Raw genomic sequence first — 19,473 nt, forward strand, 5'->3', positions numbered from 1 at the left:
AGTTTAACTGAGTCCGTTCTGTGGAGCTGGCCAGCTGGGAACTGTACGACATATTGGCAGTGCTGAATTCCTAGCCCAAAATGTGCTTCTCCAGCATTAAGATGAAGGTGAAAATCGCTTATTGTCACAAGTAGGCTTCAATGAAGTTACTGTGAAAAGCCCCTAGTTGCCACATTCCGGCACCTGTTCGGGGAGGCTGGTACGGGAATTGAACCGTGCTGCTGGCCTGCTTTCAAAGCCAATGATTTAGCCCAGTGTGCTAAACCATTAAAAGCAACTTGTCAGGGTCTCCTGCGAATGGTAAAACTGAGAGGCTGACACCGAGAGATCCTGGGAGTGTTGACTCTCAAAATCAAATGCTTGCAAAGATTGGAACACGAGCCTGCATTACAAACACTGCGGGAAATCTAAAATTTCAAACCGCAAGATGCTCGAAATGTTGTCGGTCAGGCAAGAGGGATTAAATTTCAGGGGATGATAGTGCAAGGAAAAAGGGTGGTAATGGGACGAGCGGAAACAAAGGATGGGTCTAGAGGAGGTGTGAATAGGGAAAGAGGAATCAACACAAACAGCTTATCGAGAATGATGGGGTGGTCTTGAAATTATTGAGCTCAGGTCCGAAAGGCTGCAAAATGTCCAATAGAACAGCGAGGTGCTGAGGGGCCATTGCAGCAGAGAGTCAAAATGACAAGCAACCAGAACGTTGCGGCGGTTGGGTGGGGGGGGGCTTTGGAATGGGAGAGGGTGAGTCAGAGTGCCACTGGGAACATGGTCCCTTTGGAATGCTGGGAGGGGAGATGCGTTTGGAGGTGGAGGAAATGGCGGATGATGATCGTTTGAATATAGAGGTGGAAAGTGTGGACGGGGAACCCTGTCTTCGCTCTGGGAGAGGAACGGGTGTGGGAAATGGGGCGGATACGGTCAAGGGCCCAGTTAAACCTTCTGCTGAGGAAAAAGGTCTTCCTTGTATGTTGGACAGTGTTTATAAAGATGAAGGTTGATTTTGGTTTCTCTTTTCATTTTCAGGATTTTAAACACAACACTGTTTGAAAGTTGGGAGATCATTGGACCATATCCAAGCTGGTGGCTCTTCAATTTGCTGTTGCTAACACTACAGGTTCTACACTGCATCTGGTCATACCTCATTATCTGCATCGCATATAAAGCTATCGTCAAGGGAAAGGTAATTTTCAAATCTTTAACAACTTACTGTGTTCTGCTGCTATGTCTAGTTGTGAATCAGTGAATGAAACTCCACCAAGAGACAGAATAAAAATGCGCTCACATTGGATTCAAGTGCAAGTATTTCTTTTAAATGTACTGGGTGTGGAGTTTTCTGCAAATCCTTTCCACCAAGAACCAAACTAGAGTAACGGTAGCCTAGTTGTAAACTGGACGTTTGAGGGTATATTGTGCTATAAAGGTCAGGAATACTGGCCTCTGTATTGTTAAAGTGAATTCATTTTCAATGGTAACTTGATTAGAGAAATCTCTCCACTCTCGGGTGATGCTAATCTGCCTTTGTGCATATCCCAGAGTCATGGATTTGGGCGAAATCCACCCTCCTGGAATCATGTGACCCAATTCTGATACTGATTTAAATGCTGGAGACTTTGGGGTTTTGGTACAAACTCCACCTTTAGAACTATGTTCTATATTAGTGTAGATGGGCTTTAGAGTGGTTTCACAGGTCGGCGCAACATCGAGGGCCGAAGGGCCTGTACTGCGCTGTAATGTTCTCTGTTCTTTAGCAGGTGCGTAATGCACTTTGCTAAGGAGCTGCGCCGTCTTCTTTTTGTCAACCCGAGGGCATACTCTCCATGTGGGGCATTCAGCTGCCCTAACAAAGGTAGAGGAATAAGATGGGGCTTGGCTGAGTTGCTTTTGTGCTTTGAGTGCTGCCGCTTCGATAGTCAAAGCTGAAGTACTGGATGGAGAAAGAACCGAACAATAGAGCTGGAAATGCTCAGCTGGTCTGGCAGCATTTGTGGAGAGAGAAGCCGTGTTAACATTCCCTTCATCACAACATCACTGCCCTGCAATGTTTTTTTAAAAATTATAAATTTAGAGTACCCAATTCATTTTTTTCCAATTCAGGGGCAATTTAGCGTGGCCAATCCACCCACCCTGCACGTCTTTGGGTTGTGGGGGCAAAACCCATGCAAACACTGGGAGAATGTGCAAACTCCACACGGACAGTGACCCAGAGCCGGGATTCGAACCTGGGACCTCGGTGCCGTGAGGCAGCAGTGCTAACCCACTGTGCTGCCCTTGCCCTGCAATGTTAACTTTCCACAGATGCTGCCAGGAACCTCCCAGTTAAGCAGGATGGGATCTCCCACTCTCTGCCTGTCTGTACCTGTGTGTGTGTGTGTGTGTCTCTCTGCCTGTGTGTGTGTGTGTGTCTCTCTCTCTCCCTGTCTGTATCTGTGTGTGTGTGTCTCTCTCTCTCCCTCTCTTTTCTCTCTGCCTGTCTGTATCTGTATGCACGCCTCTCTCCCTGTCTGTATCTGTGTGTGTGTGTCTCTCTCTCTTTTCTCTCTGCCTGTCTGTATCTGTATGCACGCCTCTCTGCCTGTGTGTGTGTGTTTGTCTCTCACTCTCTTTTCTCTCTCTCTCCCCTATCTGTATCTGTGTGCGTCTCTCTCTCTCCCTGGCTGTATTTGTGTGTGTCTCTCTCTGCCTGTGTGTGTGTCTCTCTCTCTCTGCCAGTGTGTGTGTCTCTCTCTCTCTGCCTGTCTATCTGTGTGCGTCTCTTTCTGCCTGTGTGTGTGTCTCTCTCTCTCTGCCTGTCTGTATCTGTGTGTGTGCCTCTCTCTGCCTTGGTGTGTGTGTGTCTCTCTCTCTCTGTCCGTGTGTGTCTCTCGTGCTCTCTCTCTTTCCCCTGTGTGCCTTGGCCCCTTTCTTTCCACCCCCCCCCCTCCTCCTCCTCCTAATAGGACCTTTTTTGCTTAATGACTTTCGATTACAATTTTGGGTGAATGTGGAGAATACTGTGTTTTACCAGAGTGAATATCAGTTGTGAAATGTTTTTCCAGGCCCTGGAAGGTAATGTATGGAGAGTTTTCACCATGAAATGTGGGGTGGGTGTGGATGTTGTTGAAAATGATCTTGATGATGGATGAATGAATGAGTAATGTGCCAGGTCCTGGTACAGCAGCTGCTGTTAGTGTTTGCCCTCCTCTCCTCTGCATCTGTGTCCTCCCCTCTGTGCGTCCGTGTCCTCCCCTCTGTGCATCTGTGTCCTCCTCTCCTCTGCATCAGTGTCCTCCCCTCTGTGCATCAGTGTCCTCCCCTCTGTGCGTCTGTGTCCTCCCCTCTGTGCGTCTGTGTCCTCCCCTCTGTGCGTCTGTGTCCTCCCCTCTGTGCGTCTGTGTCCTCCCCTCTGTGCGTCTGTGTCCTCCCCTCTGTGCGTCTGTGTCCTCCCCTCTGTGCGTCTGTGTCCTCCCCTCTGTGCGTCTGTGTCCTCCCCTCTGTGCGTCTGTGTCCTCCCCTCTGTGCGTCTGTGTCCTCCCCTCTGTGCGTCTGTGTCCTCCCCTCTGTGCGTCTGTGTCCTCCCCTCTGTGCGTCTGTGTCCTCCCCTCTGTGCGTCTGTGTCCTCCCCTCTGTGCGTCTGTGTCCTCCCCTCTGTGCGTCTGTGTCCTCCCCTCTGTGCGTCTGTGTCCTCCCCTCTGTGCGTCTGTGTCCTCCCCTCTGTGCGTCTGTGTCCTCCCCTCTGTGCGTCTGTGTCCTCCCCTCTGTGCGTCTGTGTCCTCCCCTCTGTGCGTCTGTGTCCTCCCCTCTGTGCGTCTGTGTCCTCCCCTCTGTGCGTCTGTGTCCTCCCCTCTGTGCGTCTGTGTCCTCCCCTCTGTGCGTCTGTGTCCTCCCCTCTGTGCGTCTGTGTCCTCCCCTCTGTGCGTCTGTGTCCTCCCCTCTGTGCGTCTGTGTCCTCCCCTCTGTGCGGCTGTGTCCTCCCCTCTGTGCGGCTGTGTCCTCCCCTCTGTGCGTCTGTGTCCTCCCCTCTGTGCGTCTGTGTCCTCCCCTCTGTGCGTCTGTGTCCTCCCCTCTGTGCGTCTGTGTCCTCCCCTCTGTGCGTCTGTGTCCTCCCCTCTGTGCGTCTGTGTCCTCCCCTCTGTGCGTCTGTGTCCTCCCCTCTGTGCGTCTGTGTCCTCCCCTCTGTGCGTCTGTGTCCTCCCCTCTGTGCGTCTGTGTCCTCCCCTCTGTGCGTCTGTGTCCGCCCCTCTGTGCGTCTGTGTCCGCCCCTCTGTGCGTCTGTGTCCTCCCCTCTGTGCGTCTGTGTCCTCCCCTCTGTGCGTCTGTGTCCTCCCCTCTGTGCGTCTGTGTCCTCCCCTCTGTGCGTCTGTGTCCTCCCCTCTGTGCGTCTGTGTCCGCCCCTCTGTGCGTCTGTGTCCGCCCCTCTGTGCGTCTGTGTCCTCCCCTCTGTGCGTCTGTGTCCTCCCCTCTGTGCGTCTGTGTCCTCCCCTCTGTGCGTCTGTGTCCTCCCCTCTGTGCGTCTGTGTCCTCCCCTCTGTGCGTCTGTGTCCTCCCCTCTGTGCGTCTGTGTCCTCCCCTCTGTGCGTCTGTGTCCTCCCCTCTGTGCGTCTGTGTCCTCCCCTCTGTGCGTCTGTGTCCTCCCCTCTGTGTGTTCTCTCCTCTGTGTGTTCTGTGTGTTCCCGCCTCTGTGCATCGGTGTGTTCTCCACTGTGTTCTCTATGCATCTACGCGTGTTCGTTCAAACAGTCAAAACTGAACAAGTTTCTTGACCAGCTTTTCTGTGGTACAAGATTTGGTTTCATTGTTTCTGTTTTTTCCCCATTGTGTTTCATACTTTCTGTCTTGTGTACGCCGGGAAGTGGAACATTTTGCTTGTAAGTGTTGCAACTGTTGGAGTCGGTCGCCCAACATTTTCCCTGATTATTTCTCAAGCACCTCTTTCTGCTTTGCATGGTATCGTAATCGGAATGCTCTACTGGGCCTTTGCTGCTTTGCATGAGTTTAACAGCCTGAAATAATAGTCCAATAACCAGTTACCAATGTACTGTGATTATTGCCAGTAAATATCATTGTGCTGCCTTAACCAGCCAGCAGGATTGACCATATGCAGACATGCCAGACCTAAGCTGTGAACAGTATTTGCATCGCACCATCCATATACTGTCAAACTCTGGCTTTAACTGCAAGGGATAGAAGAAATTGGGATTTCTCATGAACCTGCCTGGCTAATTTCACAGATTCGAGTTGTAGTTTATGCTATCAGCTGACCTCCAGTGGGGCCAAAGGCATCAAAGTTAACGCCAATGTTGCTGAAGATGAGCAAGTTAGGAGACGACCTAATTGTGGCATTTAAAATGTCAGGAAGCGACTGGCTAGATGTGATGATGATGCGTCCCACTTTTTAAAGCAAAAACAAGTGCAACAAAGTCACCAAACTTTCAAATGTGTGAAAAGTGAGTGCGAGAAAGGAGGTCATTACCCCTGAAAGACCCATCAGTTGTGATCATTTATTCTGGAAAAGGGGGTGTGGAGCTGACAGTTAAAGAAAAGGCACCGATTTGGGATTGCATCTGGCAAAAGTAGCAGCTAAATATTCTCGTCCTCTTTGTTCTACCCCTCGGTTAGGAATGTTTCCGTGTGGAGATTCCAGATATAAAGGTATAGAACTACCTTCTGGTCTGTTGAGGCAAAGGATCAAATTAAACTTTGTCTTAGTTTTAGTTCTTACAGCCACAACTGAGCAATTTGTTCCCTGGGTCTTGCCTCTTGCCCCACTGTTGTGCATGTGGTCAGCACCTTCCAAACCCACGACCTCTACCATCTAGAAGGACAAGAGCAGCAGATACCTGGGAACCCCACCACCTGGAGGTTCCCCTCCAAGTCACTCACCATCCTGACTTGGAAATATATCGGCTGTTCCTTCACTGTCGCTGGGGCAACATCCTGCAACTGCCTCCCTAACAGCACGGTGGATGTACCTACACCTCAGGGACTAAAGCGGTTCAAGAAGGCGGACCACCACCACCTTCGAGGGCAACTAGGGAGGGGCAATAAATGCTGGCCTAACCGGCGCCGCCCACATCTGTGAAAGAATTTTAAAACGTGACGAATTGCAGAAGTGATTTTTATTTCCGATGGAAAAAGTACCTCTTCCAGTGAGAGATGTGCACCGTTTCTATTTGACCTGCCCTTTCAGTTAGTGGGTGGTTTAAACGCTGTGTATAGTGCTGCCACCATCGGGTGTGATTTGGATGAATAGACCTGAGCTGGCGAGCTACTTTTAACCCTGACTGAAGAAAGTTCTAGAGAAAAGTGAAAGGTTTCAAACCTTTTAGTCGAATGGCTTTCTTTTTTGGCACTGAAATAAGTACATTGCCATGTAAATATGTTTCTCTGGCGTTTGTTATTTCTAACAAATGTAACTGGGCTGCTTTTTTCTTTAAGAACGATAAGTGTATTTATTCTGTGCTGCGCACTCTAATATGCCAATACAGATATTTACTGACCGAGGGGGGGGGGGGGGGGGGGGGGTACAGGGGGTTTGTTGGTGCCCTCTATTGGGGTGCCTATGCCAGGTATTGCACGAGGAGGTCAATAGCCCCCACCCCCCCCAATTATGTCAAAGCTTTGACAAAGAGTCATCTGGACTCGAAACGTTAGCTCTTTTCTCTCCCCACAGATGCTGCCTGACCTGCTGAGATTTTCCAGCATTTTCTCTTTGGCCCCAATTATGTGGAGCTGACTGCTGTTCACCCCCCCCCCCCCCCCCCCCCTCTCAGAGCAGAAACCTGACAAACCAGCCTTTTGGCAAATTGGTGCACTATTTTATCTGGTCTACATTAGCAGCCTTCTGCCAAATTGCCAATATTGTTAAAGTATGTTGCAAGCCGTTAAATCTAAAGCAGATTTTGAATATTTTTGCAGCCTTTATCGCCGCTCTTGAGCTCTTTTCTTGAAGAATTTTTTTTTTTTAAAGTTCCACTCCCCTGAGGAGTTGGATGTTGCACCATCGCCGTCTCTGTTTCTCGTTTAAAACAAAAGAAGATTTGCTCATTCCGTGGAGACTTTATGCAAAGCAAGACATTTTTTCGGTTGGTTTTCTGATTGCTTAACAGTTAGTAGCTGTGAATAATTTTGGTCAGTCGCCAGCAAACCAGAAGCACATGTTCTTGGAGGCAAGATGACCACGGGTATTGTTTTGAAATATCATCGGGGGCGGCCGGCCGATGGGACCATTTCCCAGAACCAGGATTTTTTTGGTCGGAGCGCTTTCTTTAATTTAAAGCAACTTCTGCGTCGTGTTATTTTGTTTTGTTTATGGTGCCACCTGCTGAGTTATTTGGGAATTGCGGTAATGATGGAACAATTACCACAGTAGGAGGTGGGTGGGTTACTGTTAGCTGATCGATTAGCTCTGGGTAATGTTTGCCTTTTCAGGAGCCCTGGTGACCTGGCAAACCCCTCAGTGCCTCATGCCATCTAAAAACAAACTGAAGATTGCATCGTAAGAGCATCAGAAATAGAAGTAGTGGCCATTCAGTCCCCTTGAATCTGCCCCGCTCTTCAATACAACCAATGACTGATCTTCGACTTGCACTTTCCCAGCGTCCCATATTTTCCTTCAGACCCCCCAAAAATCTATCCACCTTTTGTCTTCCATATATTCACCCACTGGGCCCCTGGATAGAGGATTCTGATTTGCAACCTTCTCGCTGAAGAGAATTCCTCCTCGTCTCGGTCCTGAACGGCCAATCCCTTCTCCCGAGCTCTCCACAAGGAAGGAGGAATATTCCTGGGGAATATTGTCCTGGACCCTCTAGCAACTTGAGAATTGCAGTGTGTGTGGGCGGAGACGACACCCTGGACCTTTCTGGCCTTACTGCTGTGACATGGTTGCTAGGTGACGAGCGGTATTGGCTCAGGATCATTGTTCTTGGGGGGAGGGGAGGGGAAGAGTAGAGAGTTTCACTTTGCAAAGTCTAGCAGAAGAGCATCAGTATCTCCCAGCACACAACTTTAATGAATTACTTTCAAAGGGTGTAAGCAGCCCTCAAACTATTTTTCAAAAGAGCCTTGGCATTGTATGTATGTGTTTGCTGGTCCTGTAGCTTCATCTGAAAACTATAAACCGAGGCAGTCTCGTCATGAGCTTTAATTTCTAAACTGTAATATTTTCAAACGAGTGTAATTTAATTTTTTGGATGTTCTGCCTCGTTCGATGCATTTTTTTTTATTTGAGGAGAATGGCAAGTCCCACTTCCCCCACCTTGACGGTACTTGCAAATCCGAACAGACGATTACCAGGTGAACAGAATAAAAGTTGAATCTTGGTTTATAAAGGGCCTGATGGTGAGACTGTCAGTGACGCGTGTAGTTTTGCCATTTCATAACATTGGCTTCTGACTCCAAAGTCAAGATTTCTTTCTACAATCGAGTGCAAAGGCATTTCATCCCTGACCAGAACTATTCTCCTTTGTTTTTAACCACTTCACACCTTGCATACCTAACTTTTACTAGAAATTAGAGTCTTTTACAGACTCCTAACACGAGAATTTATTTAGTGATTTGCTGGCGTGATGCTGTTATATTTTTATGAATCTATGGGTGCTGGTCTGGATAGCACCAGGTGAATGAAGATGGCTTCAAATCTCCTTTTCTCACTCCACTGAGCCCCTGATCTCCGTCACGCTGCCATTACCTGAAGCCAAGGCCCTCTCCATAGGGATGTGCTGCTGCCCTCCAACTCCAACTGTCTGACAGACCAAAACAAACTCCACTAGAGGCCTAGGCCCAGTCAATACACAGCCTGGGGAAAGCAGAATTCTGCAGAAGTCCATTGAAGGATTAATGGGAATTAAATTTGACAATTCCTTTGTTCTGAATTTTGCAACTCTCTGCATTTGGGGAATTATTTCAAGGGGGTGGAAGTTGCTCCTTATTCCCCTATTGGTTGTGCAAAGTTTTTTTTTGAATTGTGCTTTATGTTAATCCTCGAGCTTTGATATTGTGCACCATTCGCAAAGTCGAACGTCGCCCACCTTCCTCATACTGGTTGCATGAAAGTGTCTCCTCTGTTGTGGGAGTGGGAGGGGGGGGATGGACCTTGCTTCAAGCTTGGCTCAGCATGGATCCAATGTAATCAGGAACTTGCCTCGTTAGAGAATTGGTCCAGACCACAAACCCGAACCTGTGTTGTTGCTGCCGGGTAACTAATGCAACCTAACATAAGTCCTGCACGGAACGGAAAGACAGGAGTTTGATCCAAATGACCAAAAGTTGTATTTTTGTCATACGATTCTAGCTTTGAAACTGATACTGATGGATGAACAGGCAAAAATGCGGAACTACCTGATGTATGTAAATATCGTTCAAATTTTCTCTTCAATGCAGGTCTCTAAGGATGATCGGAGTGACATTGAGAGCAGCTCTGATGACGATGACTCCATGACTAACGGCACAAAGCTCCATCACTACAATCCCTCCAAAGGAGCCAACAGCACGAATGGGACCAATGGTCACCTCACCACTGGATCATGGGCAGGCGACTATTAGTCTCCATGAACTATGGAACGTGGGTTAGGCAAAAAGGCAGGATAGCTGCACGGAAAACAGCCAAGCACTGGACAGTGTTATTTTTTAATTTAATAAACTGGGTGTTGCTGTGTGGGACCTGAGGGGGAGGCTGCCTGTTCAGTCACTTACACATACAGGCATTTTTCCTTAATTCTCGTTCATTGTGCTTTAGCAATATGAGAAATTGGAACGCAGCTTTAAATGGGATTGGATGGAGCTACACTGAGGATTCTATAGACCCATCTTATTCCATTTAACAACCTGCAGTGCTTTAAATGGGTTTTGTGCAATTTGTCGAATTGCTAAAGGTGTGGTTTACATTTCGGGCCTGTTATTGTTGTGTTTCTTTGTCCTATATTTTGTAACTCGTTAAGTGCAAAACGTCAAGTCGAGCTGAGAGAGCCAGAAATCTGAAACAAAAAAAACCCAAGAGGAAAGAGGTAATCGTTTTTTTACTGATGGGACTTCAAACCTGGTCACTTCAGATGGAAAGGGTATTGTTGGGTTAGTGCTTGAATTCCCACCATCCCGGCTATGTTGGGTATTTTATAGAAAGGAATTGAGTAATCCAAAGAATCCGGAGTTATGGCCAGGGTCCAAATGGTAATTTCTGTGGGTGTCATTTCACTGTTGACCCAAATGTTGAAGCATAGCTTTGTATTAAAACCGGTGGACAACTGCGTATGTGTGTGATGAGGTATGCGTGTGAGCGATGAGCAGTGTGTGTGTGTCTGTATATATATATGTATGTATGTGTGTGTGATGAGCTGTGTATATGTGTGTCAGTGCATTGATAATTGGATGCTGAGGAAGATGAATCTCCTGTCGGCCTCTGCGTAGTATTTTGAGTGGTCAGTTCATTTTGTTTCTGTTGAATACAAAGTAATTCCACTTGTGTGGTTTGTGAAACCAAAATGCAGCGAGCACATGGCTGTTACTGGGCAGTCTACCACTGCCAAATTTCATTTGCCGTTTATTGGGAGCGCCAAATGGTCCTCTTGTTACAGCAGTCTATTGAAGGGATGATGTTGTTTTCAGGCACAATAAACAGACAATCCTCTGACCTGTTTCTGTTTAACTTTTATTGACTGGGGTGGAGGGGATTGCAAACTAATTTCTCCCTCTCCAACTAGTGATGGCTCAAGGTTATAAAGGTTTCAATGCTGTCTTGTACTAAAGTGGGGGCTATATTTTTGGACTAGTTTGGTTCTGGTGAAATTAAATCTCAATGAGTAGAACAATTTTTAAAAATTTTAATTATGCTGATTTTTTAAAAAAATTGCCTTGAAAAATAGTCCACCCAAATATCTCTGACTTTTTAGAGGTGACTTGGACAATGCTTTAACCTGACCCCGTGTGTTCCTCAAAGAAAGACTGCTCCAAGGTTGCTGCGAATGAGTATTTGTGTGCAAGCTGTTCTGATAAGTTTGTTTACAAGTTGCAGAGTTTGTCTTTTTAAACTTAAGCAAAAAAAAAATGCAGTAGTTGCAGCTATGCAACCTGTTTTCTTGAAAGGAAAAAGATTGTCTTTACTTGTGCTTTTGTGGCGATCCGAGTGGTATATATAGCCAACAGGGTCTGTGGAAATACTGGTTCAAGGGAGATTTGAAGTGTTGCTTCCCAGAGTTGAATTTCTGAGCCCAGATTTTTTTTTCTTTCGTATTTCAAATGAAGACATAAAGCAAATACACAGTACAATGTCATTTTGGTATATTTTTCTTAATTTTCTTTTGAAATTCAGAATCTGGCTCTGGAAGCCTAGAAGCAATTTTTGAATTTGATGTCCTCTTCCCACCCTCATAGTGTTAAGATTGTTTTTGTGTGAGGCTAAATTCCACCGCTGCTTCTCCCTTTCTCCCCCCCCCCCCCCCCCCCCCCAAGCTGCTGGCTTGCTGGAGTGTTGTTCCATGGGTGCCAGCAGCCCTTCAGGATGTTGCCCATGGCATCCCATTTCTTGCCAGGGCCTCTATTCTCCTCCACTTGCCCGCGCTCTACATGCAGGGGTCACTGAAATAAGGTGCCTGGAGACTGAAGCCAGTCACAGTGCCCTCTGCTGCTAACCTGGCTGATAGTTAACTCCGCACAGACCAGGGATCAAACCCCCCGGTCCGTCTTGGTTTTATGGCTCCGGTACCAAATCGCCACCATTTGGACTGTCGCCAGCAATTGAGCTCACCGGCCTTCTCGAGACCTTTCTGTTGCCAGAGAAACATTCACCTCAATGAGGGTTCAATCTTAAGCAAGTTTCCAGGTTTCTTTCACTGGTAAAGTGTTGGTCGCAATGCTCTTTACGGTAACCAGGGCATATTGTTCACTGAATATAGATGTTTGGAAGTATGATTTCAAGATTGACAGTAGCACAGCTAATGTACAGGGCCGGTAAGTCCGTGTTGAAGATGAGATAGGTTTTGGTATTTTTGTGTGAACACTTGTTCAAGAACCTCCCCTGCACTCTGCTATTGCCAGCCTGTTCTTTATATTTGAAGCACAGGATAGTGCATAGTACAATGTAGATGAATCTTCTCACCAAATATAATGTCCAACTTATTTAACCGCCAAGCCCATCATTTTGGGTCGGTTCGCGCACAGGAATGGTGTCTGAAGTCTTGGGTGCCGTAAGGGATTGTTGCCTACCTCTTGCATGCTATGCTCCCTCACACTTTTTTGGTCTACCTCCTCCTCAGTCCCATCATTGGAAATTGACAACTTTTTTTGAGTAACGGTTTGCAAGCAGTTGATGCCATTGGCTGCTGGGAGGAATGGGATACTATCCCTCGAAACACTTCACCCCAACCCACCCCCAGGCAGACTGACGCCATGGCCTGATGAAGGCAGACTGGTGGATTAAATCTCTAACCTAGTGCAATACATTCTGGCTCACTGTCTTAAAAAGAGCTGGGTAAAGGTCTGAGTCAAATTGGCAGTTTCAGTACTGATGCTTGTTGAAGGGGTGTAATTTTCCATATTGCATGGGTAATCTGAAGCCCTTAATGTTTTCTTGTGCTCCGTGTCATTTGTGTTCAGATCAATTTCAGCCGAATCACTTGCATCAACATACACAGCACTGCTAAACACTACGGGAAAAACTGGGCCTGAATTTTCTTGCCATAGAGAAAGTGCGACTTTTTGGTGCTGCTGGACGGGGATAGACTAAATTTCTGGCACACCTGCTCTGTATATTGTCTGTAAGATGATGCAATTGTGTGTCAGCTGCAAGTTCTTACCCCAAGTGGTCTGTACTCCATTTCTCACCAATACTCCCTGATCTCGAGATTTGCACTGTTTTGTTTATTAAATTTAGAGTACCCAATTCATTTTTTCCAATTAAGGGCAATTTAGCGTGGCCAATCCACCTAGCCTGCACATCTTTGGGTTGTGGGGGTGAGACCCACGCAGACACGGGGAGAATGTGCAAAATGCACATGGAGTGACCCAGAGCCAGGATCGAACCTGGGACATTGGTGCCGTGAGGCGGCAGTGCTAACCCGCTGCGCCACCGTGCTGCCCCCCAAGATTTGCACTGTTAACCACTGAGAACCCATTAACACAATGATTTGACTATTAGCTTTGAGATTATAGAACGTGTCGAGGAGTGTTTTTATTTTTAAATGATGGTTAAAACGCTGGTTGAAAGCGGAGCAGAATTTATTTTGGAACATGGTTAACACGGCAGCAATTGGTTTGTACATATGAGTTTTGCTTTATTTATACCCTATAGACTGAGGGACTTTCTTTAAAGGATGTGACCTCCGCATCCAGTTTGTGTTAATTTCTGGAATCTGAAGTCTGTATTAAGATCCTTAATGTGGAATGACCATAAAGATGCCAGTCTGGGCTCTTTGAATGACTGCACAGGAAAATTAGACTACAGAGACTTCCATGCCTTTGACCCACAAAACAATTGATTTTACAATTGGTCTAAAACGCCTTCTCATCTGACTATATTCTAGTTGACAAACTGTAGAGAATTATGGGAGATGACCTAAAAACAATGGTACCGTTGACCAGAACTTGGTCCCACTTGCATTTCTAATGAAGGCTGCACTTTAAAATGGTTTTGCCCTGAACGTTCACGTTTATAATCTGCCCTCCCCATGTAAGCTAGGTGATTTGTTCCTCCCACATGATCTTCTACCAGCCGGGTTCACCAATGTCGCAAAACTGTTCTTGACCAATTTAATCTTCAATACATGGGGTTGGAAAATAATTCACTGTAAAGTGCAGAATTTCTGTGAAATGTACAGCCTGTGATGTTGAGATTCCGACAATTTCTGCCATTTTCAGCTTTCTGGAGGCAGCAGTAATTTGGCCCGAAAGACGTGCTTGTTAGGTGAATTGGACATTCTGAATTCTCCCTCAGTGTGCCCGAACAGGTGCCGGAGTGTGGCAACTGGGAGCTTTTCACAGTAACATCATTGCAGTGTTAATATAAGCCTACTTGTGACAATAAAGAGTATTATTATTGTAGCAAACCCGCACTCTGTCTTGAATTGTGAAAAACGTGATGCTGCTAGGCCGCTTTGTGGATAGGTGGGAGTTACAAGACTAGTGTAGGACATTTGAATTCTGTAATAAAGTCTGCATTTTACATTTTAATATTTGTGTTGGCACTGGTGAAACTGACATCACCAGAAGCGAATCGTGGCAAATCCCACCCGTTGACTGAAATGATCTCCGCAGAAATGGTGCACAAGTTCCCCAAAAGCTGTTGACTGAAGGGGCAAGGTTTTATGTGAGAACAAAAAGTACTTTGTGTGAAGTAATCGATTCATATCCCTCCTTTTATTTCTTTGCAGGCAAAATAGATACCAAATTGTTTCCTCAGTGCAAAAACAGGCTTGTGAAATGCCTCGTCACTATTAAAAATGCAACCAGAGAAGATTCCAAGCATGTATTGTTGGTCTAACTCGGCTGGATACAGCTTGCATTTAATCCGAGCTGATGCTAAGCTTTTGAAGTAGATCCATTAAATACATAATGCGTCTGGCTAGGAAGCCTGTGGGAGCAGGCCTGACTTTAGGTGAGAATAACTAAACCCCTCCTCGGGGGGGGGGGGGGGAGGAGGAAAGAGAATATAGCCCAAGCATTCTTCTGAGAAGAGAATAGTCTCAAATACTTTTTTTTTTTTAAATTCCTACCCTCCAACCTGCCTATTACCACCACCTCAAACAATGTTTCCTGTCAATTCCTTTCTCTTTTTATATGTGTTTATGGAATGTTGCTGACATATACAAGGTAGGGAGGAAAGTGGTATTCCAGTACCGGTCAGTGATTCTATGATGTCAAGTGTGTGCCTCTCACTTTTTTAGTCCTTTTTCAGCTTTATGAGCCACATGTTTGAACTTTAGCCTCGTAATTCTCTGCCAACCTGCATGTTGCGTCTATTTGTGTCTGTGGCAGTTGCGTTCATAGAAATTTCCTGAAATTCAGGCACTCATTTTCTGGAAGATTTGCCAAGCTCACTGGCACGAATGATGTCAGCAAGTGTGTGTCTGTGTTGTGACCTAAGCAGATGCATCTTTGATCTTTATCACGTAACTAAGTATTATGATATTTTCAAATTGACAGTGAGACCCTGAGCTTCTCACTGCGCTGCAGACGCTACAAGTTTCCTCAGCATCCTTCAGGATGATGCCCTTGTAACTGGTATGAATTTGTGACAGAAAATATCCACTGTTCAATTTTTGGTATCCCTGGTCAACTGGCCAGGTCCTGCTGCCTGCTCATTTCTCCTATTGTGTGACTCCTCTTGTTTTTTCTTTAACTTGTTGGAGGGGGAGGTGGTTGCGGCAAGGAGAATGGACTCCTGTTATCCAAAGTAAATTTTTGGTCCAGGAATTCACTAGCCATGTTTAAATTCTGGGCATGACCTAGCACTAGTGCTAGGCCATGCTTGTGCCTACACTCTTGCCATCCAAATCATCATTCTACATCTAATTTGATTTGGGTGTCTCCGTATTAGACAGCCAGCATCTGAGTCCGTGTAATCTAATGTGTGCAGCCTGGAAAAGCTGGGATGGAGTTGGGACCAATGGATCCTCTGGAGATCACTGAAATATGATAGATAGCAGTGATTTCAAAATTGCAAACTGGATCTCATTTTAAATAAAGTGACTTGGTCTATGTAACATTGATTTAAATTGTAAGGAAACAATCTTTTGAATGGATTGGTCTCTTTAATTTTTGTAATACCATTCTGGACCAGTCATAATAAAGTGATGGAACTTGTGACAATAATAAAGATTATTATTGTTACAAGAACATTAACACTGCAATGAAGTTACAATAACTGGGCATGATCTGTCATGGTTTGTGGTTATGCTGGTTTAACAGTGAATAAATGGGCAGTGATTGGTATTTTTTTCAGTCCTAGTATCTGACCACGTTATCAACCATTTGGTGTTTGCCGTAAGGAGGCCAGAAAGTTAAAGGAAAAAATAAATTGTTCCAAAATGGAATATACTGACTTTAGTTCCGAAAAATTAATAAAGAAAAACCACTAAGACTCATAAATGATATTACTACCTGCTGTGAAACTGAGCCAGGTTCAATTACTGGTTAGTAGTGGGTTAGCCAATCTCACCATGGGGTTGGAGGGAAGGAAGGGAACACAACTGATCTGTGTCTTGAAGGAGACAGTAAACCAGTCAGTATTGCCACTTTATTGAAATTCCTGTGTGGGAGGAATGGTTTCTTGGTGGATGGTGAGAACAAATCATCAGCCTGGAGTGTTTCCATTTTGTGCGGGAGGTTCTAATTGTTGAGAGTATGTAGAATATATATTTTAGTGACAAAGTCCTATCTTGCTGTTAGATAGTTGAAGTAATTGACTATAATGGGTGTCTGAACTGATGTGGGGAGGAAAAGCCAACGAGGTTACTTTTTGTTGGATGTGGCACCAACTCTTTTCGGTTTGTTTTCATGTTGAACTGTTAATATTACTGTCAAATATTACTTTTCAGTTTTACTGTGCCTTTTTCAAACCCTGCAGAGTGGTTGCTGAGTGCTTTAGCCAGCCTATTGCTGGCGGCAGCATAGTCACCAGCGTGCCAGTGACTAGATCGGAGTGGCTTTAGGATTGGGGGAGAGGACGGCACTTTAATAACTACCAAAATAAATATTGTCTTGCATTTAAATCAATGCATCAACATTTCTGTCAATACAGACTAATGTTTGCAAGATAACAAGCTGTGGATGTGTTGGTGGAGGTTCCTCTGTTCGTTCTTGTTGATTCAATGTGGTTTTTTACTGGGTACACTGCAATAAAAGTGTCATTAAATATTTTAAATTGAATGTTTCCATTTTATTTTCTCACCATTTATTTAAGAGTGTGGATTGAAATCCCATAGAGTTTGAAAGCCAAGTTGCCAGTTGATGTGAATCAGGATACAGCCCTTTTTGAACTAGGACGGCAACTTCAATGTTCATTCATGGAATGTGGGCCAAAATCACCCATTCGCTGCAGTGGGCTTGAATGCCACCTGTAATTTCAGAATCTGGATTACTTGGCCCACCCCACCACTCAGCAGAAAATGGAATTTTGTGACTTTGAACTGTCACTCCAGCAATGTAACATTTATTTTGGGGAAAACACTAGTTTAGAAAATCTATAACCATCAGGGATTTGTCACACTGAACACATTGCATTTGACTCAATCTTCAATTGGAGGTACTCATTAGGATTTGGTTTATTTCCTGATTCGCTTTTCAGGTCCTTAAACGCCCTAAATGTTATTTTTCAGAGTAGTAGCTTCAATAAATTAACAAACGAAAATCCTCCTGCATACCAGTGCACATTGTATGTCAAATAATTGTACATTTTTTAAATAGAGATTTATACATTTAGAATCATACAGGACAGTTACTGAGGCCAAGTTCAGGTTAATATTAACCTGAATCAGAACTAAAATTGAAAATACTCTTCGGAGCTTGCATGAAGAATAGACCAGGTACCAAAGCGTGAACAATAATGAGAGCAAACCATTACAGGGGAACCACCGGTTCACCCCAGGAAGAACAGGTGGAGGGTTTTCGGGGTGGCACAGGGCAGGGATACAAAAGTTGGGGGACCTGTTTGTGGACGGGAAGTTCGCGAGCTTGGGTGTGCTGGAGAAGTACGGGCTCCCCCCAGGGAACACCTTCAGGTACTTGCAGGTAAGGGCGTTTGCCAGACGGCAGGTGGTGGAAGTTGAAAGGTAAGTGGGAGGAGGAGTTGGGAGAGGAGATCGAAGAGGGGACGTGGGCAGATGTCCTAGGGAGGGTGAACTCTTCCTCTTCGTGCGTGAGGTTCAGCCTCATACAGTTTAAGGTGCTGCACAGGGCACACATGACCGGGACAAGGATGAGCCGGTTCTTTGGGGGTGAGGACAGGTGTGTTAGGTGCTCGGGGAGCCCAGCAAATCACACCCATATGTTCTGGGCATGCCCAGCGCTGGAGGAATTTTGGAAGGGTGTAGCAAAGACGGTGTCAAGGGTGGTAGGATCCAGGGTCAGACCGGGCTCGGGGCTCGCAATATTTGGGGTGGCAGAGGAGCCGGGAGTGCAGGAGGCGAAAGAGGCCGGAATTCTGGCCTTTGCGTCCCTGGTAGCCCGGTGGACGATTCTCCTTCAGTGGAAAGAGGCGAGGCCCCCAAGCGTGGAATCCTGGATCAGCGATATGGCAGGGTTCATTAAATTGGAGAGGGTGAAATTCGCCTTGAGAGGGTCGGTACAAGGGTTCTTTAGGCGGTGGCAACCGTTCTTAGACTTTCTGGCAGAACGCTAGACATTGGTCAATGGCAGCAGCAGCTGGGGGGGGGGGGGGGGGGTGTTACTTTATTTTTGTTTATGTTATTTACACTGGAGGGTCTGAGGGGGTGTATACACCTGTTGTCTTAAGTCGGGGTGTTAATGTTAATTTATTATTTATGTACGGGGGGGGAGGGGTTTGGGGGGGGTTGCTTTTTTAGATTTTGTTTTGTACTTAACCCTGTTGGGTTCTTTTTTCTTATTGATATTTTATGAAAACCTTAAAAAAATTATTTTTTTTAAAAAGAGAGCAAACTGCACCCCCAGTAAGCCACTATTTTTAATTAAAAGGTTTAAAACAGCCTCAGTAACTGTCCTGTATGTACATGATTATTCAACACTAATAATTTCTAATGTATATCTTATGTACAATTATTATTGCACTTATTGTGCAGTTTGACATACAAACCACATTTGTTAGTGCCCATATACAAGCAAAACATCGGTGTGGAGGAGAGGCTGCAATGTTTAGCATCCTACCTGCCACCATTAAACATCGACCCTCCACCCCTCTGCCTGGTATGCACAACATTCTGCATATCCAGCCGCAACGCACCAACCACCTTGCAAACCCATGACTGCTACTACCTAGAAGAACAAGGGCAGCAGGGGTATGGAAACAGAGGACTTACTCCACCATTCAATAAGATCAGACCATTTCTGTAAAATTTGTTTCAAAACTCAGCGATTTACGAGTACCCACCAAATTATGCACCATCCTAATTTTGAACGACGATAATTGCCACTCCTTTACTCGGTCAAAATACTGTCTCAAGACCATGCAACCCACCCCCACCCACCTGGAGGTTCCCCATGTCACTCACCACCCTGACTTGGAAATATAGTGGTGGCTTCCTCACTGTCACTGGATCAAAATCGTGGGACTCCCTCCCTAACAGCACTGTGGGTGCACCTACACCACATGGGCTGCAGCGGTTCAAGGTGGCAGCTCACCACCACCTTCTCCAGGGGCAATTAGGGATGGGCAATAAATGCCAGCCTAGCCAGCGATGCCCATGTCCTGTAAGTGGATAAAAAAATTGTTTCAATTGAACGTTTATGGAAATGCTTCGCTTTCAAGTGTGAGGAATAGAGGCTGCAATTGAGTTTTCTAGTTAAAGATAAGCCAGCTCACCTGTC

General features: G+C 45.8%; 1 protein-coding gene across 2 annotated transcripts in view; it reads left to right on the forward strand.

The window, feature by feature from the left end:
* LOC140405482 (ceramide synthase 6-like) overlaps positions 1-16,839 on the forward strand; it is a 139,100-nt gene extending 122,261 nt beyond the window's left edge. Inside the window, exons 9-11 of one of the 2 annotated variants that reach the window (XM_072493975.1) lie at positions 1,027-1,183; positions 4,833-4,847; positions 9,364-16,839. In XM_072493975.1, coding sequence (XP_072350076.1) covers positions 1,027-1,183; positions 4,833-4,847; positions 9,364-9,525 — 334 coding nt within the window. In that variant the 3' untranslated portion in view covers positions 9,526-16,839. The remainder of the gene's footprint in view (positions 1-1,026; positions 1,184-4,832; positions 4,848-9,363) is intronic. The other variant, XM_072493976.1, reaches the window with a different exon arrangement.
* The last annotated feature ends 2,634 nt before the right edge of the window (positions 16,840-19,473 follow it).

The sequence above is a fragment of the Scyliorhinus torazame genome, chromosome X, assembly GCF_047496885.1.
Source record: "Scyliorhinus torazame isolate Kashiwa2021f chromosome X, sScyTor2.1, whole genome shotgun sequence".
Classification (NCBI taxonomy): domain Eukaryota; kingdom Metazoa; phylum Chordata; class Chondrichthyes; order Carcharhiniformes; family Scyliorhinidae; genus Scyliorhinus; species Scyliorhinus torazame.